We start from the raw sequence: 21,487 nt of genomic DNA on the forward strand, positions 1-21,487 counted from the left end.
GCCATAATAAGAGTGGGATGATTTAAGATGGCGGACCTGCTTAAACGATAGCTGGCAGTCAAAGAAGACTCCCAAAGTCTTAACACATACGGAGACTGGGATAACATGGTCTACAATTGTAAAGCTCTTATAACTTGGGTCCAGTTTTTTCAATTTTTGTTGCGTCCCTAAAATAAGCAGCTCTGTTTTAAAGTTGTTCAGAGCCAGAGAGTTCCGAGCCATCCATGATTGTGTGGCTAAAAAGACCTTGTTAATGTTCCCAGACTCATCAACATAAGAACCAGAGAGCTTCAACACAATCTGGGCGTCGTCCACATGCATCCCCAAAGCAGAAATTCCCGTAATGTTGTGGCACTACTGGTGCATATAGCAGCACCGAGGCTGAGCAGGGTGCATATAGCAGCACTGAAGCAGAGCAGGGTGCATATAGCAGCACAAAGGCCGAGCAGGGGGCATATAGCAGCACAGAGGCTGAGCAGGGTGCATATAGCAGCACAGAGGCTGAGCAGGGTGCATATAGCAGCACAGAGGCTTAGCAGGGTGCATATAGCAGCACAGAGGCTGAGCAGGGTGCATACAGCAGCACTGAAGCAGAGCAGGGTGCATATAGCAGCACAGAGGCTGAGCAGGATTCATATACCAGCACTGAGGCTGAGCAGGATGCATATACCAGCACTGGGGCTGAGCAGGATGAATATACCAGCACTGAAGCAGAGCAGGGTGCATATAGCAGCACTGAAGCAGAGGAGGGTGCATATAGCAGCACAAAGGCCGAGCAGGGGGCATATAGCAGCACAGAGGCTGAGCAGGGTGCATATAGCAGCACTGAAGCAGAGCAGGGTGCATATAGCAGCACTGGAGCTGAGCAGGGTGCATATACCAGCACTGGGGCTGAGCAGGATGAATATACCAGCACTGGGGCTGGGCAGGGTGCATATACCAGCACTGGGGCTGGGCAGGGTGCATATAGCAGCACAGAGGCAGAGCAGGGTGCATATAGCAGCACAGAGGCAGAGCAGGGTGCATATAGAAGCACTGAAGCAGAGCAGGGTGCATATAGCAGCACTGGGGCTGAGCAGGGTGCATATAGCAGCACTGAAGCAGAGCAGGGTGCATATAGCAGCACTGGAGCTGAGCAGGGTGCATATAGCAGCACTGGAGCTGAGCAGGGTGCATATAGCAGCACTGCAGCTGAGCAGGGTGCATATAGCAGCACTGAAGCAGAGCAGGGTGCATATAGCAGCACTGAAACAGAGCAGGGTGCATATAGCAGCACAGAGGTTGAGCAGGGTGCATATAGCAGCACTGGGGCTGAGCAGGGTGCATATAGCAGCACTGGGTCTGAGCAGGGTGCATATAGCAGCACAGAGGCTGAGCAGGGTGCATATAGCAGCACTGGGTCTGAGCAGGGTGCATATAGCAGCACTGACGCTGAGCAGGGTGCATATACCAGCACTGAGGCTGAGCAGGATGCATATACCAGCACTGGAGCTGAGCAGGGTGCATATACCTGCACTGGGGCTGAGCAGGGTGCATATACCTGCACTGGGGCTGAGCAGGGTGCATATAGCAGCACAGACGCTGAGCAGGGTGCATATAGCAGCACAGAGGCTGAGCAGGGTGCATATAGCAGCACTGAAGCAGAGCAGTATGCATATACCAGCACTGAGGCTGAGCAGGGTGCATATACCAGCACTGAGGCTGAGCAGGGTGCATATACCAGCACTGAGGCTGAGCAGGGTGCATATACCAGCACTGAGGCTGAGCAGGGTGCATATACCAGCACTGGAGCTGAGCAGGGTGCATATAGCAGCACAGAGGCTGAGCAGGGTGCATATAGCAGCACAGAGGCTGTGCAAGATGCATATACCAGCACTGAGGCGGAGCAGGATGAATATACCAGCACTGAGGCCGAGCAGTGTGCATATACCAGCACTGAGGCCCAGCAGGGTGCATATACCAGCACGGAGGCCGAGCAGGATGCATATACCAGCACTGGGGCCGAGCAGGGTGCATATACCAGCACTGAGGCCCAGCAGGGTGCATATACCAGCACTGAGGCCGAGCAGGATGCATATACCAGCACTGGGGCCGAGCAGGATGCATATACCAGCACGGAGGCCGAGCAGGATGCATATACCAGCACAGAGGCTGAGCAGGGTGCATATACCAGCACGGAGGCCGAGCAGGATGCATATACCAGCACGGAGGCCGAGCAGGATGCATATACCAGCACTGGGGCCGAGCAGGATTCATCTACCAGATAAATATACCAGCACTGAGGCCGAGCAGGGTGCATATACCAGCACTGAGGCCGAGCTGGATTCATCTGCCAGCACTGGGGCAGAGCAGGGTGCATATACCAGCACTGGGGCAGAGCAGGATGCATATACCAGCACTGGGGCCGAGCAGGGTGCATATACCAGCACTGAGGCCCAGCAGGGTGCATATACCAGCACTGAGGCCGAGCAGGATGCATATACCAGCACTGGGGCCGAGCAGGATGCATATACCAGCACAGAGGCTGAGCAGGGTGCATATACCAGCACGGAGGCCGAGCAGGATGCATATACCAGCACGGAGGCCGAGCAGGATGCATATACCAGCACTGGGGCCGAGCAGGATGCATATACCAGCACTGAGGCCGAGCAGGATGCATATACCAGCACTAGGCAGAGCAGGATGAATATACCAGCACTGAGGCTGAGCAGGATGAATATACCAGCACTTAAGCCGAGCTGGGTGCATATACCAGCACTGAGGCTGTGCAGGATGCATATACCAGCACTGAGGCTGTGCAGGATGAATATACCAGCACTGAGGCTGAGAAGGATGAATATACCAGCACTGAGGCCGAGCAGGATGAATATACCAGCACTGAGGCTGAGCAGGGTGCATGTGCCAGCACTGAGGCCGAGCAGGATGCATGTACCAGCACTGAGGCCGAGCAGGGTGCATGTGCCAGCACTGAGGCCGAGCAGGGTGCATGTGCCAGCACTGAGGCCGAGCAAGATGCATGTACCAGCACTGAGGCTGAGCAGGGTGCATGTGCCAGCACTGAGGCCGAGCAGGGTGCATGTGCCAGCACTGAGGCCGAGCAGGGTGCATGTACCAGCACTGAGGCCAAGCAAGATGAATATACCAGCACTGAGGCCGAGCAAGATGCATATACCAGCACTGAGGCCGTGGAGGGTGAACAGGAGGCATATACCGGCACTGAAGCTGAGCAGAGTGCCTATACCATCATTGAGGTTGAGCATGGGGCATATAACAGCACTGAGGCTGAGCAGGGTGCATATGCCAGCACAGAGGCCAAGCAGGGTGCATATGCCAGCACAGAGGCCAAGCAGGATGAATATACCAGCACTGAGGCCGAGCAGGATGAATATACCAGCACTGGGGCCGAGCAGGGTGCATATACCAGCACTGAGGCCGAGCAAGATAAATATACCAGCACTGAGGCCGAGCAGGATGCATATACCAGCACTGAGGCCGAGCAGGATGCATATACCAGCACTGAGGCCGAGCAGGGTGCATATACCAGCACTGAGGCAGAGCAGGATGAATATACCAGCACTTGGGCCGAGCAGGATGAATATACCAGCACTTGGGCCGAGCAGGATGAATATACCAGCACTGAGGCTGAGCAGGATGAATAGACCAGCACTGAGGCTGAGCAGGATAAATATACCAGCACTGAGGCTGAGCAGGATGCATATACCAGCACTTGGGCCGAGCAGGATGAATATACCAGCACTGGGGCCGAGCAGGGTGCATATACCAGCACTGAGGCCGAGCAAGATAAATATACCAGCACTGAGGCCGAGCAGGATGCATATACCAGCACTGAGGCCGAGCAGGATGCATATACCAGCACTGAGGCCGAGCAGGGTGCATATACCAGCACTGAGGCAGAGCAGGATGAATATACCAGCACTTGGGCCGAGCAGGATGAATATACCAGCACTTGGGCCGAGCAGGATGAATATACCAGCACTGAGGCTGAGCAGGATGAATAGACCAGCACGGAGGCAGAGCAGGATAAATATACCAGCACTGAGGCCGAGCAGGATGCATATACCAGCACGGAGGCAGAGCAGGATAAATATACCAGCACTGAGGCCGAGCAGGATGAATATACCAGCACTTGGGCCGAGCAGGATGAATATACCAGCACTTGGGCCGAGCAGGATGAATAGACCAGCACTGAGGCTGAGCAGGATGAATAGACCAGCACTGAGGCCGAGCAGGATGCATATACCAGCACTGAGGCCGAGCAGGATGAATATACCAGCACTGAGGTCGAGCAGGATGCATATACCAGCACTGAGACCGGGCAGGATGAATATACCAGCACTGAGGCCGAGCAGGATGCATATACCAGCACTGAGGCCGAGCAGGATGCATATACCAGCACTGAGGCCGAGCAGGATGCATATACCAGCACTGAGGCCGAGCAGGATGCATATACCAGCACTGAGGCCGAGCAGGATGCATATACCAGCACTGAGGCCGAGCAGGATGCATATACCAGCACTGAGGCCGAGCAGGATGCATATACCAGCACTGAGGCCGAGCAGGATGCATATACCAGCACTGAGGACGAGCAGGATGAATATACCAGCACTGAGGCCGAGCAGGATGCATATACCAGCACTGGGGCCGAGCAGGATGCATATACCAGCACTGAGGCCGAGCAGGATGCATATACCAGCACTGAGGCCGAGCAGGATGAATATACCAGCACTGAGGTCGAGCAGGATGCATATACCAGCACTGAGACCGGGCAGGATGAATATACCAGCACTGAGGCCGAGCAGGATGCATATACCAGCACTGAGGCCGAGCAGGATGCATATACCAGCACTGAGGCCGAGCAGGATGCATATACCAGCACTGAGGCCGAGCAGGATGCATATACCAGCACTGAGGCCGAGCAGGATGCATATACCAGCACTGAGGCCGAGCAGGATGCATATACCAGCACTGAGGCCGAGCAGGATGCATATACCAGCACTGAGGACGAGCAGGATGAATATACCAGCACTGAGGCCGAGCAGGATGAATAGACCAGTGCTGAGGCTCAGCAAGAGGCATACACCAGCGAGGAGGCTCAGCCAGAGGCATATACCAGTGCGGAGGGTGAGCAGGAGGCGTATACCAGCACTGAGGCCGAGCAGGGTGCATGTACCAGCACTGAGGCCAAGCAAGATGAATATACCAGCACTGAGGCCGAGCAAGATGCATATACCAGCACTGAGGCCGAGCAGGATGCATATACCAGCACTGAGGACGAGCAGGATGAATATACCAGCACTGAGGCCGAGCAGGATGAATAGACCAGTGCTGAGGCTCAGCAAGAGGCATACACCAGCGAGGAGGCTCAGCCAGAGGCATATACCAGTGCGGAGGGTGAGCAGGAGGCGTATACCAGCACTGAGGCCGAGCAGGATTCATCTACCACCACTTAGGCCGAGCAGGGTGCATATACCAGCACTTAGGCTGAGCAGGATGAATATACCAGCACTTGGGCCGAGCAGGATAAATATACCAGTGCGGAGGCTGAGCAGGAGGCATATACCAGCACAGAGGATGAGTAAGAGGCATATACCAGTGCTGGGGCTCAGCAAGAGGCATACACCAGTGCGGAGGCTGAGCAGGAGGCATATACCGGCACTGAAGCCCAGCATTTTATGTATACCAGCACTGAGACCAAGGATGGGATGCATATAGTACCGCTGAGCAGGGTGCCTATACCATCTTTGAGGCTGAGCACAGGGCCTATAGCAGCATTGAGGCTGAGCAGGTTGTGTTAAGGTAGCTATTGTCTGCGGTCAAGACTAGGTCTCAGGAGGGGTGAGGGTGACTGAAGGACAATGAGCACACAGAGCAAGGACACTTACAAATGACTCCCAGACAGGTGTATATATCAAATATATAAAAATATTTACTACAAGGCCTTTGTAACTCAGCACCCCGAAAAAGAATCACAGCAATACTATCAAACCAACACAACACTATCAATACAAGATATATACAAGACCATTGGGGTCTAAAGGGTTAAAGGCACAAAATATATTCACAACCTAGAGGGGGAAGGAAAATAGGCAGTGCAGATAGTCTTTAGTCCCCTTGCACATCAACCACACACCTAACTAAGAGGCAGTCCAAACCCTAAGAAGAGAGGAGCCTTATGCTCAATAGTACATGTAGTGCAGGTGCACGCGGTTGTTCCAATGGGCAAAACGGGGTCCCTTCAGGGGTCTCTAGCAGCTCAGGAAGGTGGGTGAGGCGATGAAGAATAGATTCTCACTATTCAAGGAGGGCCTCCACTTGAAGGCAGAGGTGATGCCAAGGTTCGGGAATAGTTTGCTAGTTAGCACTAGCAGTGGAAAAGAGAGGGACCTCCAAGGGCCACTTGTGCGTAAAAATGATGGAGGCGCTAGGGCCCACCGGTCAGGGATGCGATTACTCACCGACCCCGGTGCACTCCGGACCAAACTTCGCCAGTCGAGTCCACTTCGGTTGCAGATTCAAATGCGGCAATATGACGGCTCTGCGGCTTTCAGTTCCGAAGATACAGTGTGATTCCCAAACAGGACAGTAGCGATTTCTCTGCTCCGGATGGATGGATCAGGCCAGTTTCACTGGAGCAGGCTTTAGGGGCAAGAGGGGCACAAATGCAGCGTACCTGCAAAGGTTGTTGCCGCGGCTTGGCAACACGGTAACCGTGTTTACTCTGGTCCTGGCACACTCATCTCACTTCAGACCAGGGAATGCCAAGTGTACGAAATTCGGTGTGAGGGTGCCGTTGACAGAGAGCTAGCAGTAAACCCAGTTTTGAGGGTCTCCTCAAAACGGCGGCAGAGACAGAGCAAAGTCCTGCGTAAGCTGGTCAGACCACTGGTTGGCACAGGGACACTTCCGAGAAGGCTTACTTGCAGGTTTTGTTGAAGGTGCCGAGAATAGTTGGTCCCACTATTCCAATGGGTCGAAGCGCCTTTGCAGACCTTCTAGGACGACCAGATACAGTAGGGTCCCACGTGATGACAGCGGGCTCAGGGTGCCAAACCTTACAGCAGTTCCTCAACTCGGCTTATTTAGTTTCAGGATACTTGGATCCTATCCTTCGTTCAGTGAGAACTCCAGAGATCGACATGGTAAGGGTGTTTTTGGCCTCCTCTTATCCAGAGTCTCCTTCGCGCCAAAATGAAGAGGACCCAATGGGAGATCTGCTCACAAACACACACTCCATACGTGGACCAATCACGGACCACGGTGGTCCCAGGCATTCACAGCACTCCAGACTCTCTGGCACCCTGGATGTGTATTGGGGACAGACACCCCAGCCCACATTATGGAGGCACGCACAGAAGGCATGTAGAAGCCAGTGAAAGCTTGGCGTTTCACGGGAAACTGCATGACCAAATAAGGATTGACCCAGGTCGGCTCGACCTGGGGAAGGCAAAGGGGCAAGATGGCCAAAAGACAGGACAAAAGAACCTCGTGGCATGGCCATTTTGGAGCCAGGCCACCTATTTGCGGTAATCGCGGTTTAAATGAAGGAAAGGGTTAAAATTATATGAAAAGATAAGCTGCCACCAGCCCTGTCCATGACACATCTGCACATCTCCGAAAAAGTCCTATGAGAGTATCTAGGGTCTTTGGAAATTACTAGGAGACCCAAGTGCACTGTACTGTAAGGTACATTGTGCACTTGTTAAATGTTGCAGAAAAATTGCAACATTGGAAAAGGACTCCCAGTACTGACTGTCTTAAGGGCATGTCAGTTTCCCCATAAAAAGTGAATGAAAGCCCAGAGGAGTGCAGCTGAAGGCTGTGCTTCTCTGGCAAAGTCAGACCATAGTGTTTAAACAGCAGCAAAACGTTTGGGGGTGTACAACTGGAGGGAAAATTACACATATAATGGAAATCTTTCCTAACAGGATGAGGCTGAGCAGGGTGCATATACCAGCAATGGGGCTGAGCAGGATTCATCTACCAGCACTGAGGCTGAGCAGGATTCATCTACCAGCACTGAGGCTGAGCAGGATTCATCTACCAGCACTGAGGCTGAGCAGGGTGCATCTACCAGCACTGAGGCTGAGCAGGATTCATCTACCAGCAATGAGGCTGAGCAGGATTCATCTACCAGCACTGAGGCTGAGCAGGATTCATCTACCAGCACTGAGGCTGAGCAGGGTGCATATACCATCATTGAGGCTGAGCAGGGTGCATATATCAGCACTGAGGCTGAGCAGGATTCATATACCAGCAATGAGGCTGAGCAGGATTCATCTACCAGCACTGAGGCTGAGCAGGATTCATCTACCAGCACTGAGGCTGAGCAGGGTGCATATACCATCATTGAGGCTGAGCAGGGTGCCTATATCATCTTTGAGGCTGAGCACGGGGCATATACCAGCACTGAGGCTGAGCAGGGTGCATATAGCAGTAGTGAGGCTGAGCAGGGTGCGTATACCAGCAATGAGGCTGAGCAGGGTGCCTATACCATCTTTGAGGCTGAGCACTGAGCATATACCAGCACTGAGGCTGAGCAGGATTCATATACCAGCAATGAGGCTGAGCAGGATTCATCTACCAGCACTGAGGCTGAGCAGGATTCATCTACCAGCACTGAGGCTGAGCAGGGTGCATATACCATCATTGAGGCTGAGCAGGGTGCCTATATCATCTTTGAGGCTGAGCACGGGGCATATACCAGCACTGAGGCTGAGCAGGGTGCCTATACCATCTTTGAGGCTGAGCACGGGGCATATACCAGCACTGAGGCTGAGCAGGGTGCCTATACCATCTTTGAGGCTGAGCACGGGGCATATACCAGCACTGAGGCTGAGCAGGGTGCATATACCATCATTGACGCTGAGCAGTGTGCCTATATCATCTTTGAGGCTGAGCACGGGGCATATACCAGCAATAAGGCTGAGTAGGGTGCATATGGATCGACGCGATTACAGCGAGGCATGAAATTGCAAATCTGAAAATATTGAATTGCAAAGCCATGCAGCGCAGTGATCACATCTATATATCTTTATTATGTGTTATATAGCACCACTAACACAAAGGCCTCAGGGCGCTCACACAAACAGAACATCAAAAGAACAAACAGGAAAACATACAAAGGACAAAGGAGCTACAGCACATTGACCAAGTTCATTGTCGAAGAGGAGAGTCTTTATGTGTTTTTTAAAGAGGGTAGTTGAGGCACTCTCCATAAGATCCGAGGGAAGTGTGTTCCACAGAGCTGGGGCCCCAGAAATGTCAACTTGCTGCACCACTTTTCTTGAGGTTAACTTGTGGGTGCCTAAGTCTGGTGGTGCTGTTAGATCGTCGAACACGTCTAAAAGGGGTCCTATTTATTCTTGTAGTCAGAGAAGGCGGCACCTCACCCCAGAGACATATAAAGACCATGACTAGGCCCTTAACCTGAATCCTTTGCTGGACCGGAGGCCAGTGCAGTCTCCTCCGGGCCTCAGTGACATGGGCAAGACGTTTCAACCCACAGACAGCCCGTACAGTGCTATTCGGAATTACCTGCAATTTTCTAATGTCAGTCTGGGAGGTTCCTACCAACAGACTATTGCAGTGATCCAGTTTAGTGTTTGATTGCAGCAGCGATCATTGCCCAGTTTGCCTCCGATAACAATTGATTGTTTATTTGTATAGCGCCTATATACAAAGTGCTTAAAGGAGGGGGGGGACATGGGAGAAGACAATTACATTCTTACAAGTCCTTGAAACAATTAAGAATGAGAATAATAACTATCAGAATCAGCCTGACGACATTTCAGATAGTGCAAGGAACAAATAGGGAGAAGAGGGGTAGGGAAAAAGGAGACAAACTAGCAGTAACATTACTCTGCCTGATGGCAAGTGATGCACTGCATGAGTATACAGAAGGTGGGGGGGGGGGGGTGGAGAGGTGAAGGTGTGGAGTTGAAGGGGAAGGAGAGGAACAAACAAGAACAGAAAGGTCCGATGACAGTTCAGCAAAGTGCAAGGAAGGGAGGGGAGGAGAAGACCAGGAGGGAAAGGAGGGGGAACGTGCAAGCTGCCATCAAAGTCGAGAGACAGATGATAGGAGTAAGTGCTAAGGGACAGAGAAAGAAAGTGGGAAGGGGCACAAGACTGGGAAATTGGGCAGATGTGCACAGAGACAATCACAGGGGGACATGGGGGGAGGGTAAAAGGTGCAAGACAGAGACAGGGAGCATAGGGGTAGAAGGACAGGGTCCGGACAGGGAAGGGCAGGGGGAGCGGGAGAGGGCAGGTGGCTGCAAGGTAGGTGGCTACGATTACTATGCCTGACGGCAATTGGGGTAGCACCGGATTTATCAGGACAAGGGGAGGAGCTACAGGGGAGGGACAGACGGTTACGATTACTATGGCCAACGACACCTAGGGGAGTGTGAGAATTTTAGCGTCTGAGGGGAAGGGAAAGGAAGGGTAAAGGGGAGGAGAGAGAAGGGGAAGGGAGGAGGTAGGGTGGGGTGAAAATAGAAATTGCAAGGGCAAAAGGGTGGGAGGGGGTAAGGGGCAGAGTGGGGGGGCGCACAGAATGACTCTGGGGCACAGACTCAGGGGAATGGGGGGCACACAGACAGACCAGGGGGCATGGGGGCACACAGACAGACTCAGGGGCATGGGGGGGCACACAGACAGACCAGGGGGCATGGGGGCACACAGACAGACTCAGGGGCATGGGGGGGCACACAGACAGACTCAGGGGCATGGGGGCACACAGACAGACTCGGGGGCGAATCTGCCATAACAAATGGCCATAATAAGAGTGGGATGAATTAAGATGGCGGACCTGCTTCTTAAACGATAGCTGGCAGTCAAAGAAGACTCCCAAAGCCTTAACACATTTGGAGACTGGGATAACATGGTCTACAATTGTAAAGCTCTTATAACTTGGGTCCAGTTTTTTCAATTTTTTTTGTGTCCCTAAAATAAGCAGCTCCGTTTTAAAGTTGTTCAGAGCCAGAGAGTTCAGAGCCATCCATGATTGTGTGGCTAAAAAGACCTTGTTAATGTTCCCAGACTCATCAACATAAGAACCAGAGAGCTTCAACACAATCTGGGCGTCGTCCACATGCATCCCCAAAGCAGAAATTCCCGTAATGTTGTGGCACTACTGGTGCATATAGCAGCACCGAGGCTGAGCAGGGTGCATATAGCAGCACTGAAGCAGAGCAGGGTGCATATAGCAGCACAAAGGCCGAGCAGGGGGCATATAGCAGCACAGAGGCTGAGCAGGGTGCATATAGCAGCACTGGGGCTGAGCAGGGTGCATGTACCAGCACTGTGGCAGAGCAGGGTGCGTATACCAGCACTGAGGCTGAGCAGGATGCATATACCAGCACTGGAGCTGAGCAGGGTGCATATAGCAGCACTGAGGCTGAGCAGGGTGCATATAGCAGCAGTGGGGCTGAGCAGGGTGCATGTACCAGCACTGTGGCAGAGCAGGGTGCATGTACCAGCACTGTGGCTGAGCAGGGTGCATATAGCAGCACTGAGGCTGAGCAGGGTGCATATAGCAGCACTGGGTCTGAGCAGGGTGCATATAGCAGCACAGAGGCTGAGCAGGGTGCATATAGCAGCAGAGAGGCTGAGCAGGGTGCATGTACCAGCACTGTGGCTGAGCAGGATGCATTTAGTAGCACTGGGGCTGAGCAGGGTACATATAGCAGCCCTGGGGCTGAGCAAGGTGCATATAGCAGCACAGAGGCTGAGCAGGGTGCATATAGCAGCACTGGGGCTGAGCAGGGTGCATATAGCAGCACAGAGGCTGAGCAGGGTGCATATAGCAGCACTGGGGCTGAGCAGGGTGCATATCTGAGCACTAAAATCAATCATGGTGCATGGGCCAGCACTGAGGCAAAGTACAATGGTAGTACCAGCTCTGAAGCCAAGCACATTTCATGTAATGAGGCAAAAGACTCTGCATGCACCCACCATGCTCAGCCTCCGTGCTGGTATATGTGCACACTGCTCAGTGCTGGTTTATGCACCCTGCTCAGCCACAGTGCTGGTACATGCACCCTGCTCAGCCTCTGTGCTGCTATATGCACCCTGCTCAGCCACAGTGCTGGTACATGCACCCTGCTCAGCCACAGTGCTGGTACATGCACCCTGCTCAGCCACAGTGCTGGTACATGCACCCTGCTCAGCCTCAGTGCTGGCACATGCACCCTGCTCAGCCACAGTGCTGGTACATGCACCCTGCTCAGCCTCAGTGCTGGCACATGCACCCTGCTCAGCCACAGTGCTGGTACATGCACCCTGCTCAGCCACAGTGCTGGTACATGGACCCTGCTCAGCCACAGTGCTGGCACATGCACCCTGCTCAGCCACAGTGCTGGTACATGCACCCTGCTCAGCCTCAGTGCTGGCACATGCACCCTGCTCAGCCACAGTGCTGGTACATGCATCCTGCTCAGCCTCAGTGCTGGTACATGCACCCTGCTCAGCCTCAGTGCTGGCACATGCATCCTGCTCAGCCACAGTGCTGGTACATGCACCCTGCTCAGCCTCAGTGCTGGCACATGCACCCTGCTCAGCCTCAGTGCTGGCACATGCACCCTGCTCAGCCACAGTGCTGGTACATGCATCCTGCTCAGCCTCAGTGCTGGCACATGCACCCTGCTCAGCCGCAGTGCTGGTACATGCACCCTGCTCAGCCGCAGTGCTGGTACATGCACCCTGCCCAGCCTGCCCAGCCTCAGTGCTGGTATATGCACCCTGCCCAGCACCCTGCTCAGCCTCTGTGCTGGTATATGCACCCTGCTCAGCCTCTGTGCTGGCATATGCACCCTGCTCGGCCTCAGTGCTGGCATATGCACCCTGCTCAGCCTCAGTGTTAGTTTGTGCCTCCTGCTGGTGTCCATGGTGTCATCTTTTTTACAGTAATTATAATCTACTGTAGTCTGTGCATGCTGAACTACCGCCGTGCCCCTGTGTGTGCCACACTGGGACTGGCACTCTGCTACCTTCTGTGTACAGACACATACCATATCACACACTGGATATCCATGAATCTCTGTGGGTGTTTTATTGGGGGGGAGGTGGATATCCCTCTTGCGGTTTCAAGCGTGACTAACCCACTTACCTTTTGCGATTAACTCGTGCGCATTGGCCTGTCTCGCCACTCTCTCGACAGCGTCCAATGGCTGGGCCTTAAACCCATAAGTGATATTCTCCTGCACCGGGCGGGCAAACAGCACCGGCTCCTGACTCACTAGCGCCATCTGCAGAGAGAACAGGGAGACACATGAGCACACAATCCTGCTCCCTAGCGCCATCTTCAGCAAGAGAACAGGGAGACACATGAGCACATAATCCTGCTCCCTAGCGCCATCTTCAGCAAGAGAACTGTTATTACACTAACACGCAGTACACAATCCTGCTCACTAGCGCCATCTTCAGCAAGAGAACAGGGAGACACATGAGCACACAATCCTGCTCACTAGCGCCATCTTCAGCAAGAGAACTGGTATTACACTGACAAACAATCCTGCTCACTAGCACCATCTACAGAGAGAACAGGGAGACACATGAGCACAGAATCCTGCTCCCTAGCGCCATCTTCAGCAAGAGAACTGTTATTACACTGACACGCAGTACACAATCCTGCTCCCTAGCGCCATCTACAGAGAGAACAGGGAGACACATGAGCACAGAATCCTGCTCACTGATGCCATCTTCAGCAAGAGAACTGCTATTACACTGACACACAGTACACAATCCTGATCACTAGCGCCATCTACAGAGAGAACAGGGAGACACATGAGCACAGAATCCTGCTCACTGATGCCATCTTCAGCAAGAGAACTGTTATTACACTGACACGCAGTACACAATCCTGCTCCCTAGCGCCATCTACAGAGAGAACAGGGAGACACATGGGGACACAATCCCTGCTCACTAGCGCCATCTTCATCAAGAGAACTGTCATTACCCGGCCACTGTTATTAGACGCACACCCAGCACACAATCTGTGCTAACCAGTGCCAGCTACAGAGAGAACAGGGAGACACATGGGGACACAATCCCTGCTCACTAGCGCCATCTGCAGTAAGAGACTGCTATTACATAAACACACAGAACACAATCCTGGCTCAGCAGCACCATCTGCAGAAAGAAAAGGATGTCACATGAGCATCCAATCCCTACTTAACCGCACTGTTATCCGCATGAGAAATGTTAATGCATGAACACAGCACACAATCAAAGCTCTCACGTGCCACTGGCAGTGAGAAGAGGGTGACACATTAGCACATAATCCCTGATCAACAGTGCCATCATCAGCAAAAGGCCTCTTAAGTGAACTCACAGCAACAATCCTGCCTCACTAGCTCCCCCTACAGTAAGGGAACATCTAACATATGACTACACGGCCCAGAGTCCTGGCTCACTAGCGCCCTATAACATAGGATTACATGGCCCACAATCCTGCCACATTTGCGTTATAAATGCCATATCATATCATATCCCCCTACAGGAAGGGAACATCTAACATAGGACTACACAGCCCTCACCTCTGCCTCACTAGCGCCCGCTACAGGAAGGAAACATCTAACATACGACTACACAGCCCTCACCTCTGCCTCACTAGCTCCCCCTACAGGAAGGGATCATCTAACATAGGACTACACAGCCCTCACCTCTGCCTCACTAGCGCCCCCAACAGGAAGGGAACATCTAACATAGGACTACACAGCCCTCACCTCTGCCTCACTAGCTCCCCCTACAGGAAGGGATCATCTAACATAGGACTACACAGCCCTCACCTCTGCCTCACTAGCGCCCCCAACAGGAAAGGAACATTAACATGAATACATGACCCACTATCCTGGCTCACTGGTGCCCTTACAGGAAGGAAACATCTAACATATGACTACACGGACCACTATCCTGGCTCACTAGCTCCCCCTACAGTAAGGGAACATCTAACATATGACTACACGGCCCAGAGTCCTGGCTCACTAGCGTCCTATAACATAGGATTACATGGCCCAAAATCCTGCCACATTAGCGTTATAAATGCCATATCATATATCATATCCCCCTACAGGAAGGGAACATCTAACATAGGACTACACAGCCCTCACCTCTGCCTCACTAGCGCCCGCTACAGGAAGGAAACATCTAACGTACGACTACATGGCCCACAATCCTGGCTCACTAGCTCCCCCTACAGGAAGGGATCATCTAACATAGGACTACACAGCCCTCACCTCTGCCTCACTAGCGCCCCCTACAGGAAAGGAACATATAACAAATGACTACACGGCCCACAATCCTGGCTCACTAGTGCCCCCAACAGGAAAGGAACATTAACATGAATACATGACCCACTATCCTGGCTCACTGGTGCCCTTACAGGAAGGAAACATCTAACATATGACTACACGGACCACTATCCTGGCTCACTAGCACCCCCTACAGGAAGGGAACATCTAACATGTCTACACAGCCCACAATCCGGTCCCACTAGTGCCCCTACAGGAATGGAAAATCTAACATACCACTACACGGCCCACAAACCTGCCTCACTAACTCCCCCTACAGGAAGGGAACATCTAACATTGGACTACACAGCCCACAATCCTGGCTCACTAGCACCCCTACAGGAAGGGAACATCCAATATATGGCTACACGGCCCACAATCCTAGCTCACTAGCACCCCCTACAGGAAGGGAACCTCTAACATATGTCTACACAGCCCACAGCCCTGCCACACTAACTCCCCATACAGGAAGGGAACATCCAACATATGGCTACACGGCCCACAATCCTGGCACACTAGCGCCCCCTATATGAAGGGAACATCTAATATAGGACTACACAGCCCACAATCCTGGCTCACTAGCACCCCATATAGGAAGGGAACATCCAACATAGGACTACAAAGCCCACAATCCTGCCCCACTAGCGCCCCTACAGGAAGGGAACATCTAACCTAGGACTACACAGCCCACAATCCTGGCTCACTAGCGCCCCTACAGGAAGGGAACATCTATAATATGACTACAGGGCCCACAAGCCTGCCTCACTGGCACCCCCTACAGAAGGAAACATCTAACATATGACTACACAGCCCACAATCCTGGCTCACAAGCACCCCCTACAGGAAGGGAACATCTAACATAGGACTACACAGCCCACAATCCTGCGTCACTAGCACCCCTACAGGAAGGGAACATCTAACATAGGACTACAAAGTCTTGTAGCATTTGTCTAATATTTGCCGGTAGGGAGGAATAATTTGCTGTGGACAGTGATTCAATATCTTTAGTAATGTTGACCCCCCAAATATTTTATCGCATTACCTGGCCAACTGTACCGAAAAAGACTTCTAGTGTATAGAGGGTCCTCTCAGCCAAGTTCAATGGATTTTTGAAGAAAGTTGGAAGTTTAATGGCCTGGTTTACATGGAACCTGGGTATGAATTTAGATGAAACACTAGGATGTGTTCTAAGTGCAGCCTTGTTCTTGTGGATAACAAAGAAAGGGTCTTGTACTGATAATGCTTGTAGCTCACTAACCCATCTTATAGAGGTGATGGCTACTAGGAAAGCTGTCTTGTAGGTAGGGTGTTTGAGGCTGGCTTTGTGCATAGGCTCGAAGCGTGGACCCATGAGCTTTGAGAGTACAGAATTAAGATCCCAACCTGGTGGCGAGTTGGAAATTGGAGGGTAAAGTCTCTTTACTCCCTCCATGAAAGTCTTGATAACAGGAACTTTCTACCAAGACATCTTGTTTTGTGAAGTAGTGTGCGCAGACAGAGCCGCTAGGTGAACTTTGATGGCGCTACATAATAGACCGGAGTCTAGTAGATAGAGCATGTAGTGAAGAATGTTTGATGGGGAACATTCAATTGGATTTACAGCTTGTGTTCGGCACCATATCACAAATATATTCCATTTGTTGAAGTAGCAGTGCCTGGGGTTAGGTTTGCATGCCTCCTTTGAGGTAATTTTAAGTGTCCGAACTCTAGGACTTCAGGAGCCAGGCTGCCCAGTTCATAGATTGAGGATTTGGGTGGAGAGTTGTTCCCTCGTGCTGTGATAGTTTGTTGTAGGGGCATGGGAGTTTGACTGGTTTGCACATCGCCAGTTTGAGTAGATGTGGAAACCATGGTTGATCTTGCTCACAAAGGAGCCATCAGGATTAGTGTTGCTTGTTCCTGGTGAATCTTGTGCACGATCCTGCTGAGGAGAGTTGTTGGGGGTGACGGGGGGGGGGGGGTGAGGGACAAGCATAAGCACATTTCCCTGACCAGTTCATCCATAGGGCGTTCCCCTTGGATTGTGGTTGAGGGAGCCTGGATGCGAAGTCGAGGCATTGTGCGTTTTGTGGCGAGCAAGTCTAAAGGAGGATAACCCCACAGGAAGATCATTATTTTTTATTTGGTTGGTTGATAAAATCAACCTTTCTAATATATACAAATCGTTAATTTAGAAGTTTTAACAGTTTCACAGTTTGCAATTTTGCTAACACTTTACAATGATATTAATCCCATTGCATTCATAATACAAAAAAATTGGTAAAAGATTTAACTTCATACAAACAACTTTTAGATCTCTCACAGTTCATGATAGTATTCTTCAGAGTAATTAGCGCTAGAACTCTTAATCTAGCTATTTTGATGATTTGGGAAGTATGAGATCCAAGTACTGAATTATCGCAATGCAAACAGCTAGTCTTGTGTTTGTAAAACGCCAAAACCATATTTCACTTGTCTCCATATGAAGATGTTTAACAATAAAATTCTTGAATAGCATATTTCTCTCATCCTTTAGTTCCGGACACATTACAATACAGTGTTGCAGTGTTTCACGCTCTGTTACATTTTTGCAGAATCGACAATAATTTTGTTCAATTGGTATTAATTTTACTCTCACCAGCACATCCCTAGCGGGCCAGAAATTCAGCCTAAATCGCAGAAATTGTGTTTGTATGTATGGGGACAGACACTTAATAAGATAGTCAGACATGACACGAAATATTTTATGGCCAAACAATAACGTATTAAAATCTTTGTAGGTCATACAACGATTTCGGTTCATGATCCATAGATTTTGAGCTTAGCCCACTCAGGATTTTGTAGTAATTGATCTAGATCTTCCGCTAAAGCATTTGTAGCACATTCAAGCCATGTTTCAGGAAACATGTGTTTTGCAGGTAATAAAGATTTTGTTTAGAATTTCTCTGCTGAATTGCCACTCGTGCTCCTGTGGTTTCTGCTTCGACTGTCTGCTAGAGCATCGAGTTCCCCCGAACGTGTTGCGAGACTAGGAACATATTTCCGCTTGAGTGCCCACTTCATCATTTTATGGGACAGCCTGGACAGACTTGGAGAGTGTGTGCCTCCCAGCTCATTTATGTAAAACATGGCAGTGACGTGGCTGTGAGGATTTGCACCGTCTGACCTGCTAAATGCAGTTGAAAAGCTTGTAGGGATTGGAGTACTGCTAGTACGGCTTCCCATATGGACAGTGAGGTGTCTGTTGTAAGTATTGCTTGAACTGGTGGCTTGTGAAAGGGTTTTCCTTTTAACACATTTTCCTTGGACCATCAGCGAAGTGCTTATGCCAGGGTTAGCGAAACAACCACTAGATGGTCCCACTTACCGCTTGCCTGAGACCATTGTTTCGCTAACGGCTCCTGCATTGAGCGCATGCACAGCTGTGCACATGGAAGTAGATAAATGCATGAAGCCACCACCCCGAGCAGGTGCATTGCCTTGCGTACGGTTATTTGGTGACCAGCGAGATATTGCAGAATTTGCAGCAGCATGTTTTGAAATCTTTCGTTTGAGGGGAAGACTAGCCCCTCTCTTGTCCTCATGATAGCTCCCAGGAACTGCTTAGTTTGACTGGGAACAAGACTGGATTTGTTCTCTTTGATTGAGAACCCCAATTGCATCAGAAGGTTGATTGTTCTCTGGGTATTGTGCTTGCAATTTTGAGGGTATTCCCCTGTTATTAGCCAGTCGTGCAGATAAGGGTACACTGGGATTGATTCTCTGTGCGAGTGTACCGCCAGTACCTTGGTGAATACTGTAAAGACTGGAAGGGGAGTTATCTGTACTCCTGCTCTCTATATGGAAGAGTAGAAGCACAGAGCACCCCAGTGAAGATTCTCTATAGGGCAGAGAAGGACGAGCAATCAAGGCCTAGCTTCTCAGGAGGTAACGCGGGCTGGTTCTTAAGTACAGTGTAGTCCCCAAGCCCCCACAAAGGAATGTCCACACACAATGTTATGTGATAACACAGTTCTTTATGTAAATAAGGTTCAAGATATATACACAATCAATAACACACGTGGTTTGGCAAAACTAATATGGCAAATCTATACAATGTCTATGCGGTACCACACTTAACTCTTGACTCCTTTAAAATGCACCAACTGCTGACAGTTCTAATGGAACACAAATCAAACAGTAGTGGGTATCAGCATCAGACATAGGAAGGAAGACAAGTTAGGTTAAACAATGGCAGGATAGTACTTTAGCTACCAAGACACAGTTCTGTGTGAGGATCCCCCACTATGGCAACCTGCAAATAAAGTGTATAAACAAGCCCAGTTCATTATTGTTTAGTCTTGTTTCCTGTTAAAAATGTTCTACTACCCCAATGTACCTGAGTTTAGCAGAGTTTCTTCGACGGTTCATCGACGGATCGCTCGTGGGTGAACTCCCTTTAGACCAGGAGTCACAGGGCATTGCTAGTCCTCCAACAATGTGAACCTTGGCATTGAGAGTCCCCGATGAAGAGAGTTTGTTGCCGCAAAGATGCCTTAATGAAGAACGTAGGCCTGGCAGCGGGCATCAGGTGTCGGCGATCGGCACTCGATTTTGGCTTCCTTTCAGATCTTCGTCGGCGTCTTTGTGGACTTTGGTTGGTGGGAAACCCACCGACGGATTCTCCTTGGTCGTCGACGACCTCGACTTTCTCTGGCAGGAAAAAGCGTTCAACGGTGATGGCAAGGCAGCCCTCCATTTATGATATGATAATGGCATTTATAACGCGCCTATACACAAGTGTTTCAAGGCGCGATGAGGCAAGGGAGGGGGAACAGAGGGAAGACAGAGACAGCTAGGCCAGGTGACATTGAGATCGCACAAGTGCACAGGAGGGGGGAAGGGGAGAAGTGCAGGGGGAAAGTGGGAGGGGGCAGTGGAGAACATAAGATAACCGTGATAAAAAATAAATAAATAAAATAAATAAAGACAATAAAAAAGAAGTACAGCCAGCTCGTGGCAAGGGTAAGGGCAGACATCAGGTGTCAAGTGCTGGTAGGGGGCTGTAGGGATACAGAAACAGTCCCCAAGTGCAAGGGTTGTCAGGGGGGCAGTGCAGATGTGCAACTGGCAGGGAGGGGACCTGGGCCCAAGATCAGAGTGTAGCCAGGTAAACCAGTGCAGTTTCAGTTTCAACCAGGAGACCAGCAGGGGAGCAGAGGAGAGAAAGCAGAAGCAAAGGGGAAGGTCTTGAGGTGCTTTCGGAACCAGAGATGGTTCTCAAGTTTCAGAGAGGCAGGGAGGCTGTTCAAGAGGGAGGCCTAAGCAAAAGAAACATCTACCACCAACTCGTTTCTTGGAGAAGCGAGTGACCCTGAGGGAGTTGGTGGCAGATGAGTGAAGTGCTCGAGAAGGAAGATGTTTAGGAAGAGAGGGTTGAAGATATTGAGGGCCCCAGGCCCAGAAGGCCTTATGGACAATGCAGAGGGTTTTGAACGTAATCCTCGCCGCCACTGGGAGCCATTGCAGAGATTTCAGTCCTGGAGAGATACGATCCCTGGGCTTGAGGCCAAGGACAAGTCTTGAAGTCCTGTTTTGGATGAGTTGCGGAGAGTAGAGGCAGGCAGATTTTGAAAGAGGCGGTTGCAGTAGTCCAGCCTAGAGAGAACCAGAGCTCTGGAGACAGTGGGCTTCTGGGGAAAGAGAGGAAAGGAAGAATACCTCTGCGGAGGTGCAGCTGGTAGTGTGACTTCTTGGAGATGTCGGAGATGTGAGGAGAGAAGAAGAGTGTGGAGTCGAAGATGACCCTGAGGATTTTAGCCTCACAGGTGGGAGCAGGAAGAGGGCCAAGAGAAGCCGGGCAGAGAGCTGCAGGGAAGAAGGGAGTGGGTGTGCCAATGAGGAGAATCTCGGTCTTACTGGCATTAAGGCAGATATCATTGGTGGCACACCACTCCTGAATAGCAGACAGTCAGAGATGAGAGAAGGAGAAGAGGTGGCAGAAGGGAGCCTGAACATGAGTTGAGTGTCATCCTCATAGCACTGAATGTTGGGGCAGAGAGCGCCAATGCGGTGGGCAGGACATGCCAGTTATTGGTTGAACAGCAGGGGAGAGAGATTAGACCCCTGGGGAACACCACAGGTAAAGCTACAGATAGAAATGGAGGAAAGGAAGGACCCAATTTGGACCTGGGAGGGTCGAGTGGAGAGGAAAG

General features: G+C 51.1%; 1 protein-coding gene across 4 annotated transcripts in view; it reads right to left on the minus strand.

Annotated features, from left to right (window-relative positions):
- Positions 1-21,487, minus strand: part of LOC138522056 (antigen peptide transporter 1-like) — a 129,764-nt gene that overhangs the window by 38,156 nt on the left and 70,121 nt on the right. For all 4 annotated transcript variants that reach the window (XM_069635288.1, XM_069635289.1, XM_069635286.1 and 1 more), the window contains one exon: positions 13,133-13,271. In XM_069635288.1, the coding sequence (XP_069491389.1) occupies positions 13,133-13,271 (139 nt within the window). The remainder of the gene's footprint in view (positions 1-13,132; positions 13,272-21,487) is intronic.

Source organism: Ambystoma mexicanum, chromosome 13, assembly GCF_040938575.1.
Source record: "Ambystoma mexicanum isolate Mex_15411 chromosome 13, UKY_AmexF1_1, whole genome shotgun sequence".
Lineage (NCBI taxonomy): Eukaryota > Metazoa > Chordata > Amphibia > Caudata > Ambystomatidae > Ambystoma > Ambystoma mexicanum.